We start from the raw sequence: 22,799 nt of genomic DNA, 5'->3' as shown, positions 1-22,799 counted from the left end.
TAGAGAAGTATAGTAAGACCACTGATTTCCATTTTATTTCTTTTTTAATAAGTCAAAGAAAGGATGCTGCAATGCTTCATCCAAGGTAATTCTTTTCACTGGATCATATTCTAACATTCTTTGAATCAGGTCAAACAGTTTCTCATGTTCTTCATCATGACAGAGCATAAATTCCTGAGGGGAAAAATGACTTTGTTTAAGAAAGACAATAAAAAATAGTTAAAACAGGTTTTTTTTTGTTTGTTTGTTTTTTGTTTTACCTTTAATGGTTTGCAGTGTCCCGTAACATATCTACCAGGAGAACTATGTTCCTCCCAATCTAGATGATTATGAAGAAAATACTTCTGTTTCCTATAGGAAAGAGAAGTCTGGATTAAATTTTAAGAAAAAAAGAAACCCCAAACCCACATTCTTACCCTGCCCCAAACAGGGGATTGGGGGAAAAGATGGAACCATAGACATCTCTCTATATATACATAAACATACAATTTCTAAAAATCTCAGCAATAATTATATCGGCTACCTTATATGGTATTTTTCCTAATCTTGTACCCTCTGAAGTTTTAGTATCCCACCTAAGTTGTACCATATGTGAAACAATGCCAGCTTCAAAAACAGAGGTTCCTAGATCCATTCCTGTAAATTCTGATTTCACTAGATCTGGAATGGGGCTAGAAATCGTTAACAATTCCCTGGATGACTTCTGCGGTGAAGCTATGTTTTGAAACCACTTATAGTATTCTTGTCCAAAGACGTACATGTGGTTTGCAACAGTCTGGAATTCAAATTTAGATAGGACTCCAAAATCAAGCTCTTTTTACTACTCTATGTATTATTTTTAAATCAACCTAGGAAAACATTTATGCAAAGGTTAACCTGAGTATAAAAACACCACTTTATTTACTGGATCACAAAGTAAATATTGCATTACTTTTCAAAAACTTGACTTCATGAAAAAGAATTCAAAATCTACAGTCTTTGGAATAAGCAATAACAACAAAGATGGGTTTTCTATAGTTTGAATATAGGCCACTGCATGTACCCAATAAGGACTTTAATCTTAAAAAGCATACCTTGTTTTCTGAATCATGTCTGTTGGTATGGGTCCTAATATACGTTCCATCATTGCCAGGTGTTCTTTATTATCATTAGTCTAAAAAAATAGGAAAAAGAAACTTAGCACTTTCCATTTCCCTACACGCACATAAAAGGATAACACAAGAAAACAGTGTGTCCGGGACTTCCCTGGTGGTCCAGTGGTAGAGAATACACCTTCCAATGCGGGGGACGTGGGTTCGCTCCCTGGTCGGGGAACTAAGATCCCACACGCTGCGGGGCAACTAAGCCTGCCCACCACAACAAGAGAGCCCGCGAGCCACAAACTACAGAGCCCACACACTCTGGAACCTGCACACCACAAGTGGAGAGAGAAAACCCACGTACCGCAAAAAGAGAGAAGCCCACGTGCTGGAATGAAGACCCAATGCAACCAAAAAAAAAGTAAATAAATAAATGTTAAGAAAAAAAAAAAAGAAAATAGTGTTTCCATAAAAGGACTAGATTAGACAGCTATACAATTTATATTACACTCTACTTCAAAGATGGAATAAAACTGAATGAGCTACACTGATTGTCTGATTTCTGAAATGAATTGGTAAGGTTTGTATAGCTGATTGAGGAACAACTTTTTAAGTATATTTTACTGAAGTACAGTTGATTTACAATGTTCGAATAATTTGTTTAATGTAAAACAGAACAGTTTTTCCTTATTTGTATTACTTGCACTGTTTAACTGAGGGATGACTGGGAAGATTACCAAAAACCTGGCTACTCATTTTATCGGTTGCTTAACTAACCTCCATCACCCAATGGATAGCAACTTTGTAACACTAATCCTAGACAATAAAAATACAGTCCCAATAATTCTTACAACAACCTTGAGCTAGGACTGTGGGAACATAACTTTCAAAGAGGTTAAGATACTAGCTCAAGCTCATATAGCTCATCAATGAGGAAACCTGAGCTGTGAACCCAAGTCAAAACTCATATTCTTAAATTACACAGTAACAGAGCTTTGGCTAAAGTAGAATAAATTGTTAAACTAAATGGTACACTCCTAAGCAGAGGCTGGAAAGCTTCTTCTATAAAGGACCAGATAGTAAATATTTTAGGCTTGGATGGTCACAGATGGTCTCCACCACATATTCTTTTTCATTTTTTAAAGCAGGCATCAGATAGGATATAGTTTGCCAATCCTTGCTCTGAAGAGCAGAGTCTATGTGCAATGCTTTTTAAATCCATTAACTACTGTGCCTAGCACACTGCTTTCAAAATGTTCTTAAGTCATGACAGGAATAAATAATACAAGCTCCATTATCTTCAAAAAGTTCCTTAGTTGAAGACTATTTTGGGGGGTGGAATTAAAATATAAACCACATCTCAAACCAAAGTTAATCATCGACGCTTAAGATCTCAGAATGATTTACAATCATAAAACCATCTGAAGGATTTTATATGTGTCAGAATGAAGAAAGCATGCACTGTGCTCAACTTTTTCCTTGACCCTATAGCTTACTACCACAAAACCAGACACCACCCCCTAGAAATGTCCGACAGCTATGTTCTAGATATCAAACTTGTCTACAAACTCAGAGTACTTTTAACAGATCTCTACGGAGTAGACAGAAGTTTGGTGAGGTGCCCCATAGCAGTGAACACATATATTCTGCAACAGCCACCTAAGTGACTTATAATTCATCACAGCTTCCTCCCTCCTCATCCTGCATTGCCATAACCTCAAAGCAACCTTGACAGTATTAGCCAGGAACTTCCTAACCACCCTCACCCCATCCAACAACACACCTTGATCAAATCACAACCCTCTTAAAGTTCTCCAATGGTTACACCACTTGAAGCTTTCAAGACTTTTCGTTTTCCGACATAAGCAAAATTATGAGGAAAACAAGTAGAGACCTAAATAACATTTTCTCCTTTTTGTTCTGCCAAGTAAGCCAATAACTATTATCATTTCATAGAAAGAACATTTTAATACCAAAAAAAAAAAAAAACAGGAGAGATAATTTCTAAATGAAAGCCAGGACGGCAACCCTACAAAATCATTTTCATTTTAGACCGGTCTACATTTGGAAACCACTGACTCCGAGGATAAAACAAATACCTTTCTATGGCAAACAAGTCCACTATGAATCAGTACTTGCCTACTGACACCATTTTCCTATTTATCCAAGACACTCCGGCAGCACTATTCATCCTTCCTCAACTAGAGTAGCTTCCTTTATGCCTCTTGCATTTATGAATACCATTTCTTCCTGATATGGCCATCACACACTCTAGTTTTCTGACAAACCCTTACTCTTCCTTATAGCTTGGATTAAACTCCCTATTCCTCAGTGATGCCTTCTCGAAGGAAACTTAACTGTTCACCTTTTCTGGGTTCCCTTCTACATTGTTCCATTATAGCAAGTATCATATTGTACTGTACGTTTTCCCATGTCTATCCTGTGTATGTCTTCCTTGAGGAGAGAGATGCTGTCTTTTCATTTTTATACACACAGTGCTTAGAAATGTGCCTAGGGTGTCATACATGCTTAATACAACTTACTGTTTCTGAATTCTTTTAATAAAAGTGCAACATAACCAGAGCTGAATTAAAACTGACCATAGTAACACTAATGTAAATTTATGAAGGAGCATCACAATAAAATGGATCATATGAAGTCAATATGAACCATGTGTTTAAAAGCTCCACATGCAGAATGAATTATGACCATTCACTGAGAGTATTTCATTCAACTATGGTTTTAGAGAAGGTTGACTATTTTGCACATGGAAGTTTACATCTTAAGAATAATGACACTATGGCAACTTTCCAATATGGAAACAAAAACTTTAACATGCCTTTAACATTAAAGCTCATTATGAATCAGTAAGTAACATTTACTAAATACATACCTGAAAGACTGTGAAACCAAGGTAATATTCAATAAGAATGCAACCTATGCTCCAAACATCACATGGCTGAGACCAACCTAAAGCTATTTAAAAACAAAACCAAACATTTTAGTATGCAACAATTTTTAATTGCCAATACACAATATCTTTTCCTATGTGGGTGCTCTCTTTATATAGCACATTTAGGAGAATATGAGAGTAAATTCAGGGTTTACATTTTTAGTTTTATACCAAACATTATTCAGTATGCTTTCAGACTCCTCCATATCCTTGTATCAACTTACAGTATTTTAACCTGGGGGAGGAGGCATTTTATGGAAAGTAAGAGGGGTTAGCAAATATTCCATAGTCTCTGAATTGCTTGTGCAATGAGGAGCACTGTTATACCCACTTAACGGTTGTTCTATGAAATTTTACATTTTATTAGTGCAAACATAGGTCAATAATTATCCTCAGAGTGTAATTACTAACCCCTTAGCAATTACCATCAGCTTGATATCTGAGTTTATTTCTTCCATTAAAAGAACTAGTAGTGTCACATAAATTATGTAAGAATTATAATGGATATTATAAGCAGTGTCACCCATAAGCAGAATTATACAGATATTTAAAGTTCACATAGAGAGGTATCTATATATGTACTTTCAGGTTGTCTATACATGATCATATATTTTCTCCTTCAGAATTCTCAATAGTAACATTATTCAGAAAAGAAAAAAACACCTAGCCTTAAGTCTCTATCTATTTAGAAAGGAAAAGAGTAAACCTAAACCATACAGATGTTTTAACCTTTTATAGATTAAGTTTTTAATAAAAAAATAATGTACAAATAAAACCTACTTTAAAAGACATTTCAATTACTTTCAGTAACATTACTGAATTTAAAGACAAAGGAAGAAACAATATATTCAAGGAACTTGACTATGATTTAGCCATTTTTGTTAACCCTCATGGTACTTATCACTTGAACAAAAGGATAATGGAGCATGGTTTCTACTTACAGTAACACATACAAAATCTGCAAATGATAGAGCTTGGATCTAAGATGAAAGTTTTCTTTTCCAGCCACTCCTGTCTCCCAGTCCAGCTTTCTCCCAAGTGACTGTAAACTACCTCATTCTCTTATGGCTCAGCTCTCATACTCTTTGGAATTTCACATCATTCACTTTTACCAACTTCTGTTTACTACCAACACCCAAGACATGAGACCAACTGCCCTCCTCAGTGGTGGCACCTGACAACATCTTCCTCTTCAACCTAATTCTGCCTTAATCCTCAGGAGTAACACTTCACAAACACACAAAGAACCCTTCTAATCTTCCCATCTGTTCATTTCTTTTCCTAAAGACCAATAACCCCAATTTCAGATTTATATCAACTATCCCCAGCCTGGCCACACATGGGACTGTATTATTACTAAGAATCACTGTATCTTATGCAATCTAGGAGGAGGCCATTAACTAACTGTAAGATACACCACTGTTTTATGAACCAATAACCAAGAAAAAATGCCGTTTTGTCTTATGTTTCCTCACATGTTAAAATGTGGAGAAAAATCTTCTTCTTAAAATTGATAAAACACAGCAAGTTATCTCTTTTTAAGCTCTGAAAATACCTCTCTGTCCACAATCTCTTCCCACACTCTATTCTTTTACCTTCATTGCAGCCTTCAGTCCTCAACCATGAATACATTTTCTAAACTACTGCAACACAGCAGCTTCTTTCAGACCATACTAAGCAGAAATCCTAGTAACATCAATCTCAAAGATGAGCTCCAAACCTGTGCTATCCTATGTGGTAGCCACTAGCCACATGTGGTTATTTAAATCTAAAAGTCTAATTAATTTAAAATTCAGTTCCTCAGTCACACTGGCTATACTGAAAGTACACAGTAGTCTACGTGTGGCTACTAATGGCTACCATGTTGGATAGTGCAGATATACAACATTTCTATCATCATGGAAAGTTCTACTAGCCAGCACTACATACTATTCTTAATTTCCTGTCCCTTTTACTAATTCTTTACTCTAGGTAAACGTCATTAGTTTGCTTTCACACTCATATTCTCAACTACCAAGTCCTCTTCGACAAAAGGTAAAAAGTGGAAAAGACTGATTCCACAAAGATGTTTTACTATCCAACCTCGGTTGAAACTTACTTTTGGCAAAGTAATATGCTTATACCATTTAACTATCTCCCAATATCACCTGATCTGAATTTTTCCCACTGTCTCCAAGACCCCAAATCCATCTCTGACTTCCTTGCTCTATCAACATGACTCGGTCTCGAACTTGTAAATTTTGAGGCATAAGATGCGCTCTCCCTCACTGAGTTCCCTTTTATTAATATTGAAAAACCCTGCACCTTAACTAATTTTCCTTTCCATGCTTTCCCATGTCAAAGATGATCAAAGAAGCTCTCCTCTTAGACTAGCCCCTCTTTCTTCTCCTCTTAACCTCCATCCACCCTACATCTAGACGTCTGCCAGCCAAATCTTTAGCATTTTCCCCAGCACCATGCTTTGTGATGAGACGAAAAGAGGTGCCCACATCGCTTCAAAATCACACTGCTGTCATGGACTTAGCCAATACTGCTTGTTCTCTTATGATCTTGTAAGACTGACTTGTTCAAAAAGAACCACCACCTGGAATATCTTTACAGACGATATCACATTTTTCCCACTCAGGAAAAATATTTATAGCAATGTCCAGACAGCTTTTATGAAAACAGAAAACATTTTCTGTACACTGCTAAGAAAATTACAGCTATCCCCCAACTACCTGCCCCCCAATAAAAGCTATAGAGAACAAAAAATCTCTTTTTCAATTAAAATATCAGGAAGTCTGGTATCTACTAACCCAAAATGACCTCTGGAGCTCTGTAATGCCGTGTAGATACCAAAGTGCTATGATGTTCATCATCGTATGTTGCACTTCCTAAGTCAACAATTTTGATATCCGTGTTTTTCAGTGTGCGTTCATCACGTTTCTAGAGATACAGTTAAGTAAACACAAAGATCAATAAAGATATGAAATATTTTATAGCACTATCCAAAAGGCTTGCACATGAATTCTCTTTTTGATTTTCAAAATAACCCCATGAGAAAGGCAAAGGATTACCCTTTTTGGGTTAAACGTCAGGATATAATAAGCCTCAAAGGTAAAATTCCTCATCCAAGGATCACCAAGCTAAATTAATTTTAAAGACAACTACCAAAATTAAAACAAGTGTAACTTACCATTTTTGAATTATACTTGACTACATAGTCAGACTCCACAAATAAAATATTTTCAGGCTTCAGATCTGTATGGGTTAATTTATTATGATGCAAAACTACAAAAGAACAAAAAGACATTATTAGTTTCACTTACAAATTTAATCTGTACCGGAGGAAAGGAGAATTCGTAGTAGAGGTAGGGATCAAAAGTGGTTTCATCTTTACTTGCAACGTGCATTTTTAGTGACAATGGTTTGATATGTTGCTTGTCCAATTTACTGGTATTTAAAAATTTAACAAGTATACTTACAATTTATTGACTGACAGATCTGATATGCCATTTGCCTGATATGGTCAATTTGAAAGGGCAGAAAGCTATTTTCTTTAATGAAATCATAGGTACTAAGTCCCAGGAGTTCGAACACAATACAAATATGACCATGATGATCAAACCATTCTAGCATCTGGACACATCGGCTGAAACAGATCAGAATACAAATAATTCAGTTCACAGAATTCTGATTATTTCATGTAACATAATGGATCACAGTTCCAAGTTTATTACTTACAAGACATTATTGGGATCAGTACTATTTAAATGCTCCAATACTTCGATTTCTGAATGAGCTGCTTCATGATATTGTCCCATATTTTTTATGATTTTCACTGCTACATGTATGCCACCCCTTAAAAACAAAATGAAAATGGTAAATGTACAGAAGCGCGTTGAAGACATGTATCCTCTAAAGCAGCTGTCCCCAACCTTCTTGGCACCAGGGACCGTTTTCATGGAAGACAATTTTTCCATGGTTGGGGGGAGGGTGTGATGGTTCAGGTGGTAATGCAAGCTATGGGGAGCAGCAGATGAAGTTTCACTCGCTCGCCCACTGCTCACCTCCTGCTGTTAGGCCCAGTTCCTACCAGTCCACGGCCCAGGGGTTGGGGACCCCTGCTCTAAAGCATCATCTTGTTAAGTATCAATCACTCTATGCTATTTTCCTAAAATAATCTTTCAGGGTATATTATAGCAGATCTATAAATATTTTTTCAAAACATTTTGACAAAATATACATTATACAGAGTGATGATTTCTCTTAATACTTATGAACGTTAATGTTTGTTTCCAAGTTTAAATTTACCTAGATTTTATAAGTAGTTTTTTTTAAAAAAGGATAAAAATATAAACCTTGAATATACTACTGCTGAAAACATTTACTCATTCACCAGGCTAGACCGACTGTGCCAGATGTTGCATTGGAATCACTGTTAAAAAGAGCTTGTCCCATGTACTTCACAGTCTAATGGAAAAGACAGACACTTGAACAACTTATCATTAGGTTAGAAGTGCCTGGTATAAGGAATAGAGAGAAGAAAGAGCCTAACCATCAGAGTTAGGGGAGCTCAGACTTCTTCAGAGAAGAAAGACAACTATCAGTTTGTTAGATAATTCTGGCAAAGGAGACACCATCAATAAGTCATCAAGCCAAAAAACTGTTTAGTGCATTCACTGATGCGAATAGGTATAAATAGCAACAATGTATGGCAGCGTGTTTTAGACCGGGGCATCTGTAGTACTTCTTAAAAAGTGCAGAGGGAATTCCCTGGTGGTCCAGTGGTTTACGACATGAGCTTTCACTGCCGTGGGCCCAGGTTCAATCCCTGGTCAGGGAGCTGAGATCCCGCAAGCCACGTGGCACGGCCAAAGAAAAAAGCCGTAAATGATTTTGAGGAAGAGGATTTCCAAATCGTCATCTTCCTTCTGTCCTCTTTTCTAAACCTGATCTTCTTGAATACAAGCCAGCAGTCAACCCTGCATTTTTCACTATGGCCTTCCCACATTACAAAAGAGAACCCCATGCACGTGAAATTAATATGTCAAGGTTTGTGCCCTAGGCTGCTTATAAAAAAGAAAAAAAAATCTTTGAGGCAAAAATTTTTCTAGTGGCTGGATAGCAAACCTATTCCGAACTCATTTCTTTTGACAAGGTCCCAATGAAGTTGTGGGCTGATATATAATCATCAAAATAAATTTTTAATGATTTATCTCCCTATGATGTATAGCATATATCTCAAGACTTAAAAGAATTACTATAAAACTGCTGTGACAAAACTTCTTCTAGTCTCATCTATTTCATCATATGGACAAGTTTTCTAACTGCTAATATGCTATAAAAATGAACAGTGCTAATAGCTATAAAAATGAAAAATGGATAATGGTGTTAGCTAATGCTACTATAGTAATCATATTGCAGTATATAAATGTTTCAAACCAACGTTATACAACTTAAACTTATAAGCTTTCATATTACTTGTCAATTAAAAAAAAAGAAAAATGGAAACTTAATGTTAAAACAGTAAGATTTATCTATGGACACAGGAACTCATTTTTTAAAGGCCCCAACCATCTCAATAAAAGATATATTTTCAATTACATTGTATGTTTTAGGTCTAATAAGTATCAAAATTTGTAACAGATTGGTACTTGATCAATTGAATACTATTCATTGGAATATCTCAAATACTCAAGTCTTGGAACCTCAAGAAATTTTTAAAAGACCTAAATGGGACAACTAGTGAAATGTGAATCAGGTTGTAGATAAGCTGGCAAAACTTGAAAATACATATAACATGTAAATATAGAGAATGATTAAACACTGTAAAATGTTAACATTTGTGGAATCTGGGTGAAGAATAGATGGGAATTCTTAGCAACTTGCCTAAGTCAAAGTATTTCAAAATATCTTAAAATTTTACTTTATGTTCACATTTTTGTCATAGAGAGGAAAGGGTGATAATAAAAGACACTTAGGATAATATTCTTTATGAAAAGTGAAGTAAAAGTTAAGTTCAAGATAAAGCATTTCTAAGTATTCAAGCAAAGTTTGTTCATGGATGACAGGAGGTATCAAGCTTTTGTATTTAGATTCCCCCAAACATATTTAGAAAGAGAAATATGTTTTTTTTAAAATCAGCATTTACAATAAGCTGGAAATTACATCCTCAACTATTTTATGATGAAAAGTTGAGATGTCAATTTAGAAATGTGCAGTTTCCACTAAACTGTTGTAAGACGTTCACTTACAAAAAAATTTGCAACCGCAGAATAGAGATCCTAGAGGAAAACATGAAAATGAAGCAGAGAGGGTCAAATAACAAAAAGTTTAGTATAACTCATTAAAGAATCTGGACTTTATTCTGTAGGCTTCAAGTAATATAATTTATTTATAGTTTGAGAAGCTAACCCTAACGTGCAAATATTATCCTTTGGAAATAAAAGTTTTTGAACCAAGAAGATTAGACATGCTAATTTATTGTCTCTGCAATTCAAAAGTAGGGTAAAGCACTCCAAATCTCTTATAGAAAGCTAAGGACCTAAGTTCTGGGAAAGTCTTCACTTGAACACTGACATTAATTTCAATGAACTCCATCTGATAAACATTTTCAGCATTCTTGGTCAAAATCCATACTTATGGTAAATAAATCATACACAGTTCAAGAACTTTTGAATACTTATACCTCCCAGGAAAACACATAGCTACCACTTAAATTCCATTTCATCTAAATTATGGATCCTTCTCCACCAAAAATATCAGAATGTTCAAAAAAGAAAAACAACAAACTTACATGCCATGATCAATGCACTCTACAACTCTGCCAAAGGTCCCTTCTCCCAAAGTGTTCACGATTTCATCTAAAGTGAGGGGGGAGAAAGAAGTGTAAGTACATGAGTACAAATTATCAGTTATTCAAATAATGAATGCTTAAGTGTGGAATTTTTTCAAATGCTCTCTATTAAAGCATAATTAAGGTTCCAGCCCTCAAATTATTTTATTTTCAGCTGCTACAAAAATAATTTAGATAGAGCTATCTTTCTTGCTCTAATCTCAAATTCCACTGATTATTTTGGAACTTTAGAGTAGAAATATTTAAACTCTATAGAAAAGAAGAAATACAAAAGAACAAACAAACCCACAAAAAACAAAACAAAAAAGCAATGAAGAGTTCTTTAGCCCCCCGCTGACAAACTATTCTTAAAAAGATTATTCTGTCTGCAAAGTTTAAAAAGTGTTGAAAAATATTCTATACATCTTGCTTTTAGAACGTCTCCACTTTGGCAGATCAGGTGACCCTCTTCATCATCTTCTATACTCCTGGATCTTTTCCTTTGGTGGCTCTTCTGGAACGGCAAGTGGGCAGCACCAAGGTCGTCCAGCCAATCAATATAGCAGAGTGAATTCAGGGCAGAATACGCAATTCATTCAGTGGGGAGATATTCAGGCATTCAGATAAGAACCAGGCCACGAACAGTTGGCAGGAGCAATTTCAAATTCAGTCCCCAGAAATTCACAGGACACAGTTTATGTTACAGAAGAAAAACATGGCAAGATTTTCAGATAAGTTACTTAAAGTGGCAATAGAATAAACAACACAATTGTCTCTAAAATACTGACTTAATTGAAGTCTGAAATTTAAAGAATGCAATGTCATGATCTATTAATCTCGTTATAAAATAGCCTATGCTGTGAGTTGAAATGTCTAGTTTGGCAAGAAGATGTTTTAAAATGTCAAGATTAGTTCAAATTGATACTTAGCAATATTTTTAAACATACTTATTAAAATAAAAGGGGAAAATAAAGGCTAATGTCAATGTTTGATCTAATCAATGATAGTTCTAGTGAAGAAAACTTGGGGAGGAAAATAATAATTCATAGTTTACTGCAAACAAGTGAAGATTCATGAGTGTAAAAAAAAGGGCAGGCTTTCTGGACAATAATTTCCCCTTCAGCACCCACTTTCAGAACTCCAATGGAACTAATTGCAGATTGTGCTATACACAGGGTAAGTATCCGCCAGTGCAACTTTCTACATTTGTCTCCAAGTACTGGGAAAGGGGTTTCTTTTAAAGTAAAAAATGTTTAAGATGAAAGAAAAGATGAGTGCTTCATCTTTTCGTATGATTATGTTATAAAAGATAAAAATATTTTTAACATTAAAATCAAGAACCTCATGATCTGGTCTGCAGAAAATGAGTAAATGTGGGCATATGAGGACTAACTAATAAATGCAGATTAGTTGTAAGAATTTGGAAGTTTCCTTTAAGGATTCAAGTAATATAAACACAATTATATTCAAATAGTATTATAAACTTTTTCAAACTTATTGGCTCAGTAAGAGCTTTTACACACAAATAAGTATCCCCCCAAAATAAAAACAAAATCAATCATACCGAACGTGACTGATTACTTGAACACTGTCTATTACGCTTCCTTTTAGGACTGCTTCTCCAGCTTCGGACTGAAGATTTACTGCAGTGGATTCGATAACTGCTTTCAACGTCTGTGTGATAACGTCTAGGAACATATCTTTTGCAGTAGTCATTTCTGTATTCATCAATGTTAGGAACATATATTTTGCAGCAGTCATTTCTGTATTCATCAATGTTAGGAACATATATTTTGCAGCAGTCATTTCTGTATTCATCAATGTTAGGAACATATATTTTGCAGCAGTCATTTCTGTATTCATCAATGTTAGGAACATATATTTTGCAGCAGTCATTTCTGTATTCATCAATGTTAGGAACATATATTTTGCAGTAGTCATTTCTGTATTCATCAATGTTAGGAACATATATTTTGCAGTAGTCATTTCTGTATTCATGAATGTTAGGAACATATATTTTGCAGTAGTCATTTCTGTATTCATCAATGTTAGGAACATATATTTTGCAGTAGTCATTTCTGTATTCATCAATGTTAGGAACATATCTTTTGCAGTAGTCATTTCTGTATTCATCAATGTTAGGAACATATCTTTTGCAGTAGTCATTTCTGTATTCATCAATGCTAGGAACATATCTTTTGCAGTAGTCATTTCTGTATTCATCAATGTTTGGAACATATCTTTTGCAGTAGTCATTTCTGTATTCATCAATGTTAAGAACATATCTTTTGCAGTAGTCATTTCTGTATTCATCAATGTATCTCTGGTCCCGATAATATCTCTCATTCAAGAACCTTGCTTCTAAATAATGACTGCAAACACATTAAAGGATTTAAAATTACTCTCTTCATTCTAGAACGCTTTAACCTTTAACCACATTTTAACGTGGTTAAAATAAAACATTCTCTCAAGAATTCCTGGTTTCAACAGCTAACTCAATAAAAGAAAAAAATACAAATTGATGAATTAGAATTTATGCTTAACTCACAAAACTTAAATAATTTTACTTTAACCAACAAGCAAATGGGTACATATATCTCTATTAATATATACTGCTATGAAGGAACAAACCTTGGGTCAAATCATTCAACATATTCAGTGTTTACTTGATTAAGTGTCCCTTTACCTTCTGGTGAAAGTTAAGGCCAAAAATTCACAAAACTGCTCTTCTGAAATTCATCAATCTTATGATATATGCATCTGTAACTAAGCTCTCTTCCTTTTTGCAGAGCCACACACAACATGAGGCAGGCAAAACAGGATTCCTTTCCTTCTTAATGTAAGTTAGGTATCTCTGGCACACAGAGTTCTTTCACCAAAGGTGTATTAGAGCTAAAAGGAATCTTAAATATATTTCAGGCCTTTCATTGTACAGATGACTACACTGAGATCCCTAGAAGGAAAACGATTTGCCATGGTTGTAGAGCACATTCTAAATCCTATTGTATGTGCCAGTATTATTCTACACACCACCTATTCCATCTCCTCTCCTCTATTTCGAGCTTCCTGTATCTTTCTGAGAAATAGTCAACACAGTGTTTGAAGGCTGCTTCATGTGCCAAAAATATCCAAAATATATGCCCCTCAAATGAGAAAAGGTTCTTGTAATTGCTTGCTTAGGATTTCCCAACCCCCTACTTCCCTTTGCATTTTGAATTTCCTGTCACTCCTGCTTGTGAAATAAACAAGAATTCAGGGAAAACAGCATCATCTGGTGCCATAGTGCTTACCTTTTTTTTTATTAATTTTTTTTGCGGTACGCAGGCCTCTCACTGTTGTGGCCTCTCCCGTTGTGGAGCACAGGCTCCGGATGCGCAGGCCCAGCATCCATGGCTCATGGGCCTAGCCGCTCCGTGGCATGTGGGATCCTCCCGGACCGGGACACGAACCTGCGTCCCCTGCATCAGCAGGCGGACTGTCAACCACTGCACCACCAGGTAAGCCCCATAGTGCTTAACTGCTGAATCTACAGATCCCTTTGAAAATCTAATTGAGAGGTATGGACCCTCTCCCCTAAGAAACGCACAAATGTGTAAACAAAACTTGGCAAGGAATTTCAGAGATCATGGACCTCAGGAAGTCAATGGATTCCAGTTAAGCAGCCTTGATTTGATGGAAAGAAAAAGACAGAGTCAACTGACCCAGTTTCCCGACCCCCTCTCTACCTGGGATGAGTATCCTTTTCAACAGTGTGAAGCTTCAAGAGGGATGCACGTGGAGCACTGAGGGAGAGAGGGGACACCTGCCCAGTCAGACACACCAGCTAAAATAATCCTGACAGGCAATGGAGTGACAGATGTTAACTAGACTGCCCTCACTAACCTCGTTCTTTTTCCCAGAATATGTTGTCATTCTTTTTTCTCAGGAGGCTGGTTTATGCAAAAATAAAGGAGAAGCATCTCTAAAACTGCTACTCAACAGGGCTGGCATCAAATCCAGGCTGGGGAGATGCAGAAACCCCCTTTCCCCAGTGTCAGCCTTAAGTTCTAGCCATTGGAGAAACAACTCAGGATATTAGGGTCTAAATCTGGGTCTAAGTCAGGGATCTGATCAGTTGCTTGGAACCGTTAAGGGAGAGATCTACAATACGTCAAACTAGAAATTACCATACTCTAAAGGGCATCTGTTTAATTCTGTAAGGCATCCTTCCCATAAAAGTCTAAAATGTATCGGAAAACTCTAACACTAATAATCCTTAGCTGGACTAGTGCATGAAATTAGAGCTGCTGATAATCCATAAATAATCTATAGAATAACAAACATGGAGTGAAGTAATACTATGAGGATAAACTAAAAAGATGAGGACCTCTTCAGCCTACAACAACCGAGGCTTAGAGATTATATAAACAAAGTCTACAGAATTATAAAGGCTATATGGGCAGAGTGAACAGGATGAACAGACTGATTGAATTTCTAAAAATAGTCACTGAATGTCCAGTGAATATTTCACTGTAGTTCTTTAAAACAGCCAAGACTAATGAGGCTATGGGCATTCGTTTTTATTTCCACACAGGTCCTGTGGAAGATAAAAAATATATGAGGCAAAATCCCTGCCAACAAATAACTGTTCAATTTGAGATTACTCACACAAAAATAAAACAAAACTCAACCATGCAGGAAATGCCGAAAGCCTGGATATGAGTGCTTAGGAGAAAAAACTCATAATGCTTAAAATGGTCAGGGAAGATTTCGTGAAAAAGAAGGGAAGAGTTGCATCTTATAGGGACATCAGGATTTGGATAAAGTAGGAAGTAGAAGTGGTGCCAGGAAAGAAAAATGGCATATTACCATCTTACATTTATAGAGTACTTTTAGCCAGAATGGTTTAGAGATGAGTTTGTCTACATGTTACTTAGGAAATAGTAAGTAGACAATTTCAGCAAGAGCAATTTTCACATAGGGGAACATAGGCAAATAAATAAGCTGGGAACAGATCATCCAAAATCTTGCATGCCAGGCTAAAGGGCTTAAAACAGTGTTTCTCAAAGGGTGGTCTGTTTATTAACAATATCGAAATACTGAATTTTTAAAAATGAAGATCCCTGGACCCCAGGTCAGACTCACTGTATAATCTGGTAATAAGCATTTTAAACATACCTCCAAAGTGATTCTATTCACACTAAAGTTTGAGAATCACTGGTGTAAGGCTTGATACTCTATGTTACAACAAGACATTTAAGGATATAAAATGTGTTCACAGTGTTCACAGCCACATCAGTCTTCCTGTGTAGAATTAATTGATTAAGCCTGTAGGGAGGGAGCAATTCACAGGCTACTTACAAATCAGAAAGAAAAGACACTCTGAAATATATAGGAAAAAGGTAAGATAATTGATATACAATAAAAGCGCTGATAAATCATAAGAAAAATATGCTTTAATAGAAAAAATAGGCTAAGAATACAAAAATAATGTTCACAATCAACTAGACTTCAATTAAAAAAATATTCAAGTGTTCAATAAGCACATGACAGAGGACAAATTCAGCAGAAATTTAAACATTCAAATGAAAAGAAAACACTATTCTTGGCATTTCAAAATAGACAAGACTGGTGACAGCATGTCGTAGGGAGTGTAACTTGGTACAAACTTTCTAGAAAAATATGTGGAAAAATATGTGAATATGTAGCAAGAGCCTTATAAGAGTTCACACCCTTTCACTTGAAACTGTCCCTTCTTAGAACCTATTTTCAGGAAATATTCAGAGGCAAAGATTTGTATACAAAGATATTTTTCAGAAGAAATAACTTTACATCCAAATGAGGGACTAGCATCCCACCAAGAGTACCTTCTTTATATGCTTCTGTATTTTTCATTTTTTTCCAATAATTTTACAAAAGAAAAACTCTTATGAAGATTTGAATCTTGAAAAAGACTATTAGATTACTCCAGATTACGGAGAGCAATTACCACCAGACATCTCTGGTGCCAATATCAAAGAAGAAACTATTGGCCTAGTGGTTATTGCACTGACTCAGTATCATCTTTATGTGGTTAATTGTGAATATGAATAACTGTTCATCATTCATATCACTTCCTTTCGACACATACAATGCATAATAAATCCATGAATGGTTAGTACTATATGTTAAGCCTTACAGAGTATTTTGTAGTTATCTTAATATAGGGTACAGATATTCTTGTATAATACATTAATTAGCTCAGGTCATTGAAATCCTGGCATAGATTCTCCCTCTTCCCTCCATATGATAGTGTGTGAAGAATGATTAGTCTGCACTGATTAACAACAAGCTCACTGTTCTACAGAACAAGTCTGTTTTGGCATGGAGAAGGAAAAACATTGCATACTGTTTTTTAAATAACGCCAGTTGGCTAATTTAGAAAGCAATCTGGCAAACAGTCCCAGTGGAACATCTGCACAAAACAAGGAGAAAACATAGAACCAACAAAAACAACTGAGAAAGGGAAATTAACGGAGGACAGAATGAAAGAAACTCTATTCACCTAGGCTTTGTTTAATCATTTAGGAACTTGAAAAATTCCTTCAATTCTATATAAACGTAGTACCTCCAAATTTTACACTGGTAAGAATACAACAGAACAGGACACATGCCATTGGAAATTTTTAATGAGGTCCTTCTTACAACAGCCAAGCTTCTAAAAATCCCAAACATATCCACTGGCCTTATCTACAAATATAACCTGTAGAATACAGTATAAGCAACTAATCCCCAACACACTTTAACATTCTCACACACCACATGCTATTTTTCCATCTGGATGAACTCTTCCCGACCCTTCATTAGCTCTCATTTGTGGAACCCTAAATAAGTGCCCCAACGTGCAGCTCTCCCTACTACATACAAGTTAAAGGCACTCACTGGTCCTTTAATCACTTACTTAACTTTCGTGTGTCTCATTTCCCACAACTATATTACTGGCAGCTGGGACTCCATCAACTGTCTCCTACAGCTCCCAAATGGACACAGATATGTGAGAGTAGGAACTCTGTTCTATTCACAGCAGTGTCTAGCATATAATAGGCACTCAGTAAATATTTTCTGAATGAGTATTTGTTGACTGATTTATAAAACAATCTGACAGATGAAAGCTATATAAGCTAATGACAAGTCATTAAAACTATTAGTGTTAAAATGGTACTAGTTCAAGCGTAATTTACCAATAAGATTCTTTAAGCTGGTGATGTGGTTTACAATGTCTGTTCTCTTGTGTACTACTGTGGGATCTCCTCTTCCGTTTGTGACTTCCACTATAGCTTTCATGTCCCAGGCTTTCTCTGTTATCCCAGTCAGGGCAGTGAGTTCTTTTGGAATGACTCATCTGTTAATGGAAATGAAAAGTGAGTTGTGGAATTTACAGATGGTTATATTTAGTAAATAAAATATTTCACATTAATATTAATTAAATAGAAAAACCCCAGCACGTGGGGTCCTACAGGTTCTAAAATCTTCGTAGGTAATGGTTCCCAAGGCATGGAGGCACTATCCCACTGGTATGTCAGATGATTCTAAGTGGCATACACACCTAGTATTAAATGATAACACTGTGAGACCTTAATGCACTTTCTTTCCATTCTTCTGGATATATTCTCAGCTTGGTGCATATCTTCAACTAACACTCGCTAACTGCCATTTTTAAAAAAAGAGTCAGGATTCAGGCTTACAGCCTTCAGTAGACAACAATATCTAGCTAGAAATTAATAACTTTTTTCGTTTTATTTTTATCATTACCTTCTTTCTATGGTAAATTATTACTAATCTCTTAAGTTATTGATATAATCAAATTATTAAGTTATTGATGTTAACTTTAAATGTGAACTAATTTAAAACAAATATCACAAGTGTCATGCAGCTTTGTTGAAATACAGTGATACAAATAACTGAAGTCAGAGAAACACTTAGGGATAGAATATAGGAGATGACTGTTTATTTTCAGATCATCCTGCAACCATTCTTAAAATTAAACATATTTGTTATAGATCTGGGGTGACTAAAGAAATGAACCTATAAGGATGAATATGGTCACACTGAAATCAGATAATTGTGACAATTCCTTGGCTCCATCTAGGATCCATTCAGGATCCATTCAGGATCCATTCAGGATCAGGATCTGTGTTCTAACAATGTCATCCCATTCTGCCTCCTCAAATCTTAATTCTTTCACAAAGCAGTCAAGTTTTTAACAGTGATGTCCAAACTGTTGAAGAGGGTGAAGTTCACAACTCAGCAAGGAGCTGAAAACAGGTAAAATGGAGCAAAACCAACTTAGTTAACCTCCTTCAGTTAGCCCAAATGACTCAGTAACAAGCAAACAAATTCAAGTAAAAAATTTAAAAGATTTCAAATGAATTAAAAGACTTTAAAATGAGGCATCTCCTGGGAGGTATTCCCTAAGAAAATGTAGGTATCATGCCATCAGGGACCGAAGCCACCAAATATTTAGATCTTTCAACTCACTTCTCTTGTTGATTCTTAGGTCCAACAAAAATCCTAAAACTCTAGTCAGGGTTCTCACTGGAAATTGATAAGTGAGCATTCTGATTTACATAGACATTTGAATATGGGAAACTGAAATAAATGACATTACAAATTAACCTGAGCCAAAAGACCATCAGAAAAGCCATCAAAAAAATTATACTTCTAGTGGAATTCTTCTAACCCTTCAATTACCCAAATTATATTTTAACCACATAGGAACTCTTTAAAATTGTTTAGTCAAGCATTCTTAAATCATAGCAAGCAAAATTACAACATCTGATGACTGAGGTTTATTACTATGATTATTATAATGCATTTTTTGCAAAACACGTGTGTCTGCTTCAGTTTTGTTTTTTTCCTTCTACTATCAGTAGGCCATAACTAGCTCACCAAGGCAGAATTCTTAAATAACCGCAGTTATCAATATGCAAATATTAAAATAAGCATCTTGGGAGAGCCAAAGGTTTTTATTTCTCTAGCCAAGTTCATTACTTTAAATTTAATTCAGCTGTTAGGAAGCCGTCCCCCCACCACCACCACTACTGTTCAGAGATATTTTCTCAGGGGGCCAAGAGAAGAATCCCAGATCCAGGTTATACAGATTAGGTTCCTTCGCATACAAAAAAAAGAAAAACTATCTAGAATTATCACACTATTTCTTATTAACAAAGAATCCTACATGTTAGAATCATTGGACGTCCTTCAATAAAAACATCAGATACAATAAACATCAGATGTTTATATCCATCTTAGAAACCTGATTCTCTACTGCCCTTTAACACCCTATATTACCCGACAATTTGACGTTATCTATATAAAAATATCTATAAAGGTTAAAGTTATGATTAGATGGCTCCAAGAGTACTGTATGTAATGGATAACAAGAAGCCTGTGGGTGTATGTATGGAGCACAATCATACAAAGATACCTATAAAATAAGACCAGGTGGTTGACGTGGTCAGTTTGGAGCGCTGTTTCCTAAGAATAGTATAAGCATTTCATGGTTACTTAAGTAATCAAGGACAGGGTGATCCAAAAGTATCAGAAATGCACATCTGATGCAATAATACTATGCTCCACTTTAGGACAAAAACAGTTTGCACAAAGGATGAGCCTCTCCGTATTTACCTCTCACAAGCACGAGCTAAATTCCACCACCTGGACTTGCAAACTAGCAGTTCCTCAGACGCCCAGTCCCCACCCCCCGCCTCTCCACCAGGGCACCTGGCCAGGGCCTTTGGCGCACTCAGAGGCAGAAGTCTGACCTCGGAAAATCCCAGAATGCTACAAACGGCCGAGGCCAGGGACCCAGAGTAAGGCTTGATCTAGGACAACACTTGCTCTAGGAGGCTCTCGCAGGGTCTCACTCTGATCGGTGGGACGGGTCACGGGCCTAAGGAGCCGTGATATGAGTGGCCTGGCCTCTCTGAGACGAGTCAGCGGCAGAGCCGAGGCCTTTCCGCCCTAGGATTTTAAATCTACCATGACACTGGGGCAACTTTAGGTTTCAAATGCCACGAGCAGAGCTGTGCCCCGAAGAAACCCTGGTCACCGAGGCCCCGAATCCCGTCGTTTTTCCGACACCTGCCTTTCGAGACCTAAAAGACTGGGAAACCGCCCAGCCCAGAACACCCTATCCGAAACCTTACCTCCTCAAAAGCAAAAGGCCCTTTGGCCAATAACTGTCTCCAAACCGCCGTCTCCTCTCCCTGTCGCTGCAACAAACACCCTACAAAATGGCAGCAAAACCATCTCCCCAAAACCCCACCGTCAGCCTCTAGCACCACTTATATAGGAGGAAGGCGCCTATGTAACAGAGCTCACGCGCTCACGCCCCTCCCCTAAGGGGCGGGGCCAAGTGTGACGTCGGGGCCGCGCCCGGCCCTCCACCACGCTGCTGTGTGGGCGGAGCAGTCCCGGCCCCGAGATGTGCCGTGGCTGAGGCGACTCCTTAGATTGTTTTCGTTGCGGGAGAACCTGGGTGAAGTCAGGAGGAGACGACTTAAGCCTGTGGCACGTGTCTGCTGCTACTCGAGGAGTTATTCTGAATGCAGCACCTCTCAGCAGAGCCAACCTTGGCTCCGTTTCCTGCTCTCCCGCCCCAGTGGGCCGCAGCACGGCTGAACAGTCAGGCAGAGCCACCGTGCAATAGACAAACCCCTAACCGGCTCGGTGCTAGGCCCAGGCTGGTGCTGGGGTTAGCTCAGTGAACGCGATTGTGTAGTCCAGCCCGCTTGGAACGTCCTGTCTAAAAATGGATTCTGATAAATAAGATGTCTTAGGAAACAAGCTCAGAGGTGCTTATCTTTTTAAGGCCTGTGTTCCTGATAAAAACAAAAAAAATAAGTTTCAGTTGAGACTCCTTACAAAATTTTTCCTGTTGTGGTCCCTGCCTCTTGGGCAGATTCGGAAGCTGGAAGTTTCCCTAACAAACTTTTCCCCATTATTTATTCCTGTGAGTCAGTTTTATTTAACCAATGCAGAGTAATGTCTGAGAGCTAGTGAGCCCCGTTAAGGGGCTTGCTTACCTCAAATAAGGTATTTCACAGTTCTAAGGATCCCCAGACAGTTTCCCTTTGTGAGCGTGTAGAGTGAGAAGAGAGAAGAGGGCCAAAATCTGAGCCCTGGGGAGCACTTAAGGGACAGAGGAAAAGAGCCTGAGAAGGAATGATCAGAAGGAGAGGAGAACCAAGAGTTTGGTGTCAGAGTAAGCGAGAGAAGGGTTTAAATGAGGGAAAGGCTGACAGTGACAAATGCTGGGAAGGAGTCAGGTAGGGTTGGTCCTGAAAAGTGTCAAGGGGATTTTGTGTTCTGACAAACATTCGATGGATAAAAGAGAAAGTCAGAAATCAGATTTGGGAGGGCACGGTTGGACTCTTGCAGGCATAAATCCAATAGCATGTGGGTTTGTACCTTGTACCTTGTTAGGTGAAAGGAGGGCCCTGTCATTTCATGATCTAATATTGTAGAAAACTTGTGCCACCTACTTTGGATAAATTGAATTGTTATGGAGATTGTACCCCATGTTAAGAAGTGAAGAAGTGAAGTTGAAAAGATAATTGGAAAATTGGAAGTGAAAATACTTTATGCTGTAAATGAAACAGACGTTATTCTCCTCACCTGGAATAGCCACCATTTATGCATCTACAATTGTAAATCTTACCCATCCTTTGAGGTCTGTCTCTAAGATGCTATCTCTGACTACATGAGTTCCCACCCATCTCCCTGCTCTTGACTACTCTGGTTAGAGATGAGGTCCTTAATCAGTTGGCCAAGGCACACTGGTGTGCCTGGAACCACCAAAATATGATGACCAATTTTGCCCATAGTGTGAAATGTATTGGTTCTACAATTGATTACACCTACTATTTCAGGGACATCTATCAGCTGGAATGTTTATCTGAGTAGACTGGGCCATCTTGCGAGGTAG

General features: G+C 37.1%; 1 protein-coding gene across 2 annotated transcripts; it reads right to left on the bottom strand.

Annotated features, from left to right (window-relative positions):
• On the bottom strand, positions 1 to 21,043 carry LOC132485878 (dual specificity protein kinase CLK4-like). Of its 2 annotated transcripts, XM_060092480.1 has the most exons (14): positions 21,019 to 21,043; positions 18,052 to 18,212; positions 13,170 to 13,224; positions 12,417 to 12,584; positions 11,276 to 11,366; positions 10,814 to 10,880; positions 7,759 to 7,875; positions 7,500 to 7,666; positions 7,211 to 7,305; positions 6,831 to 6,960; positions 3,973 to 4,055; positions 1,074 to 1,153; positions 261 to 351; positions 1 to 174 (listed from the first exon to the last, which is right to left on the bottom strand). In XM_060092480.1, the coding sequence occupies exons 2-14, from the start codon at positions 18,210 to 18,212 to the stop codon at positions 34 to 36; spliced, it is 1,446 nt and encodes a 481-aa protein (XP_059948463.1). In that variant the 5' UTR covers positions 21,019 to 21,043; the 3' UTR covers positions 1 to 33. The 2 variants fall into 2 exon arrangements, with proteins under 2 accessions (XP_059948463.1, XP_059948462.1); XM_060092479.1 differs by lacking the exons at positions 11,276 to 11,366; positions 13,170 to 13,224; positions 18,052 to 18,212; positions 21,019 to 21,043 and having other exon boundaries at positions 12,417 to 12,496.
• Between the last annotated feature and the right edge of the window lie 1,756 nt (positions 21,044 to 22,799).

This window comes from Mesoplodon densirostris, chromosome 3 (genome assembly GCF_025265405.1).
Source record: "Mesoplodon densirostris isolate mMesDen1 chromosome 3, mMesDen1 primary haplotype, whole genome shotgun sequence".
Lineage (NCBI taxonomy): Eukaryota > Metazoa > Chordata > Mammalia > Artiodactyla > Ziphiidae > Mesoplodon > Mesoplodon densirostris.
This window is presented reverse-complemented; position numbering and strand designations above follow the sequence as displayed.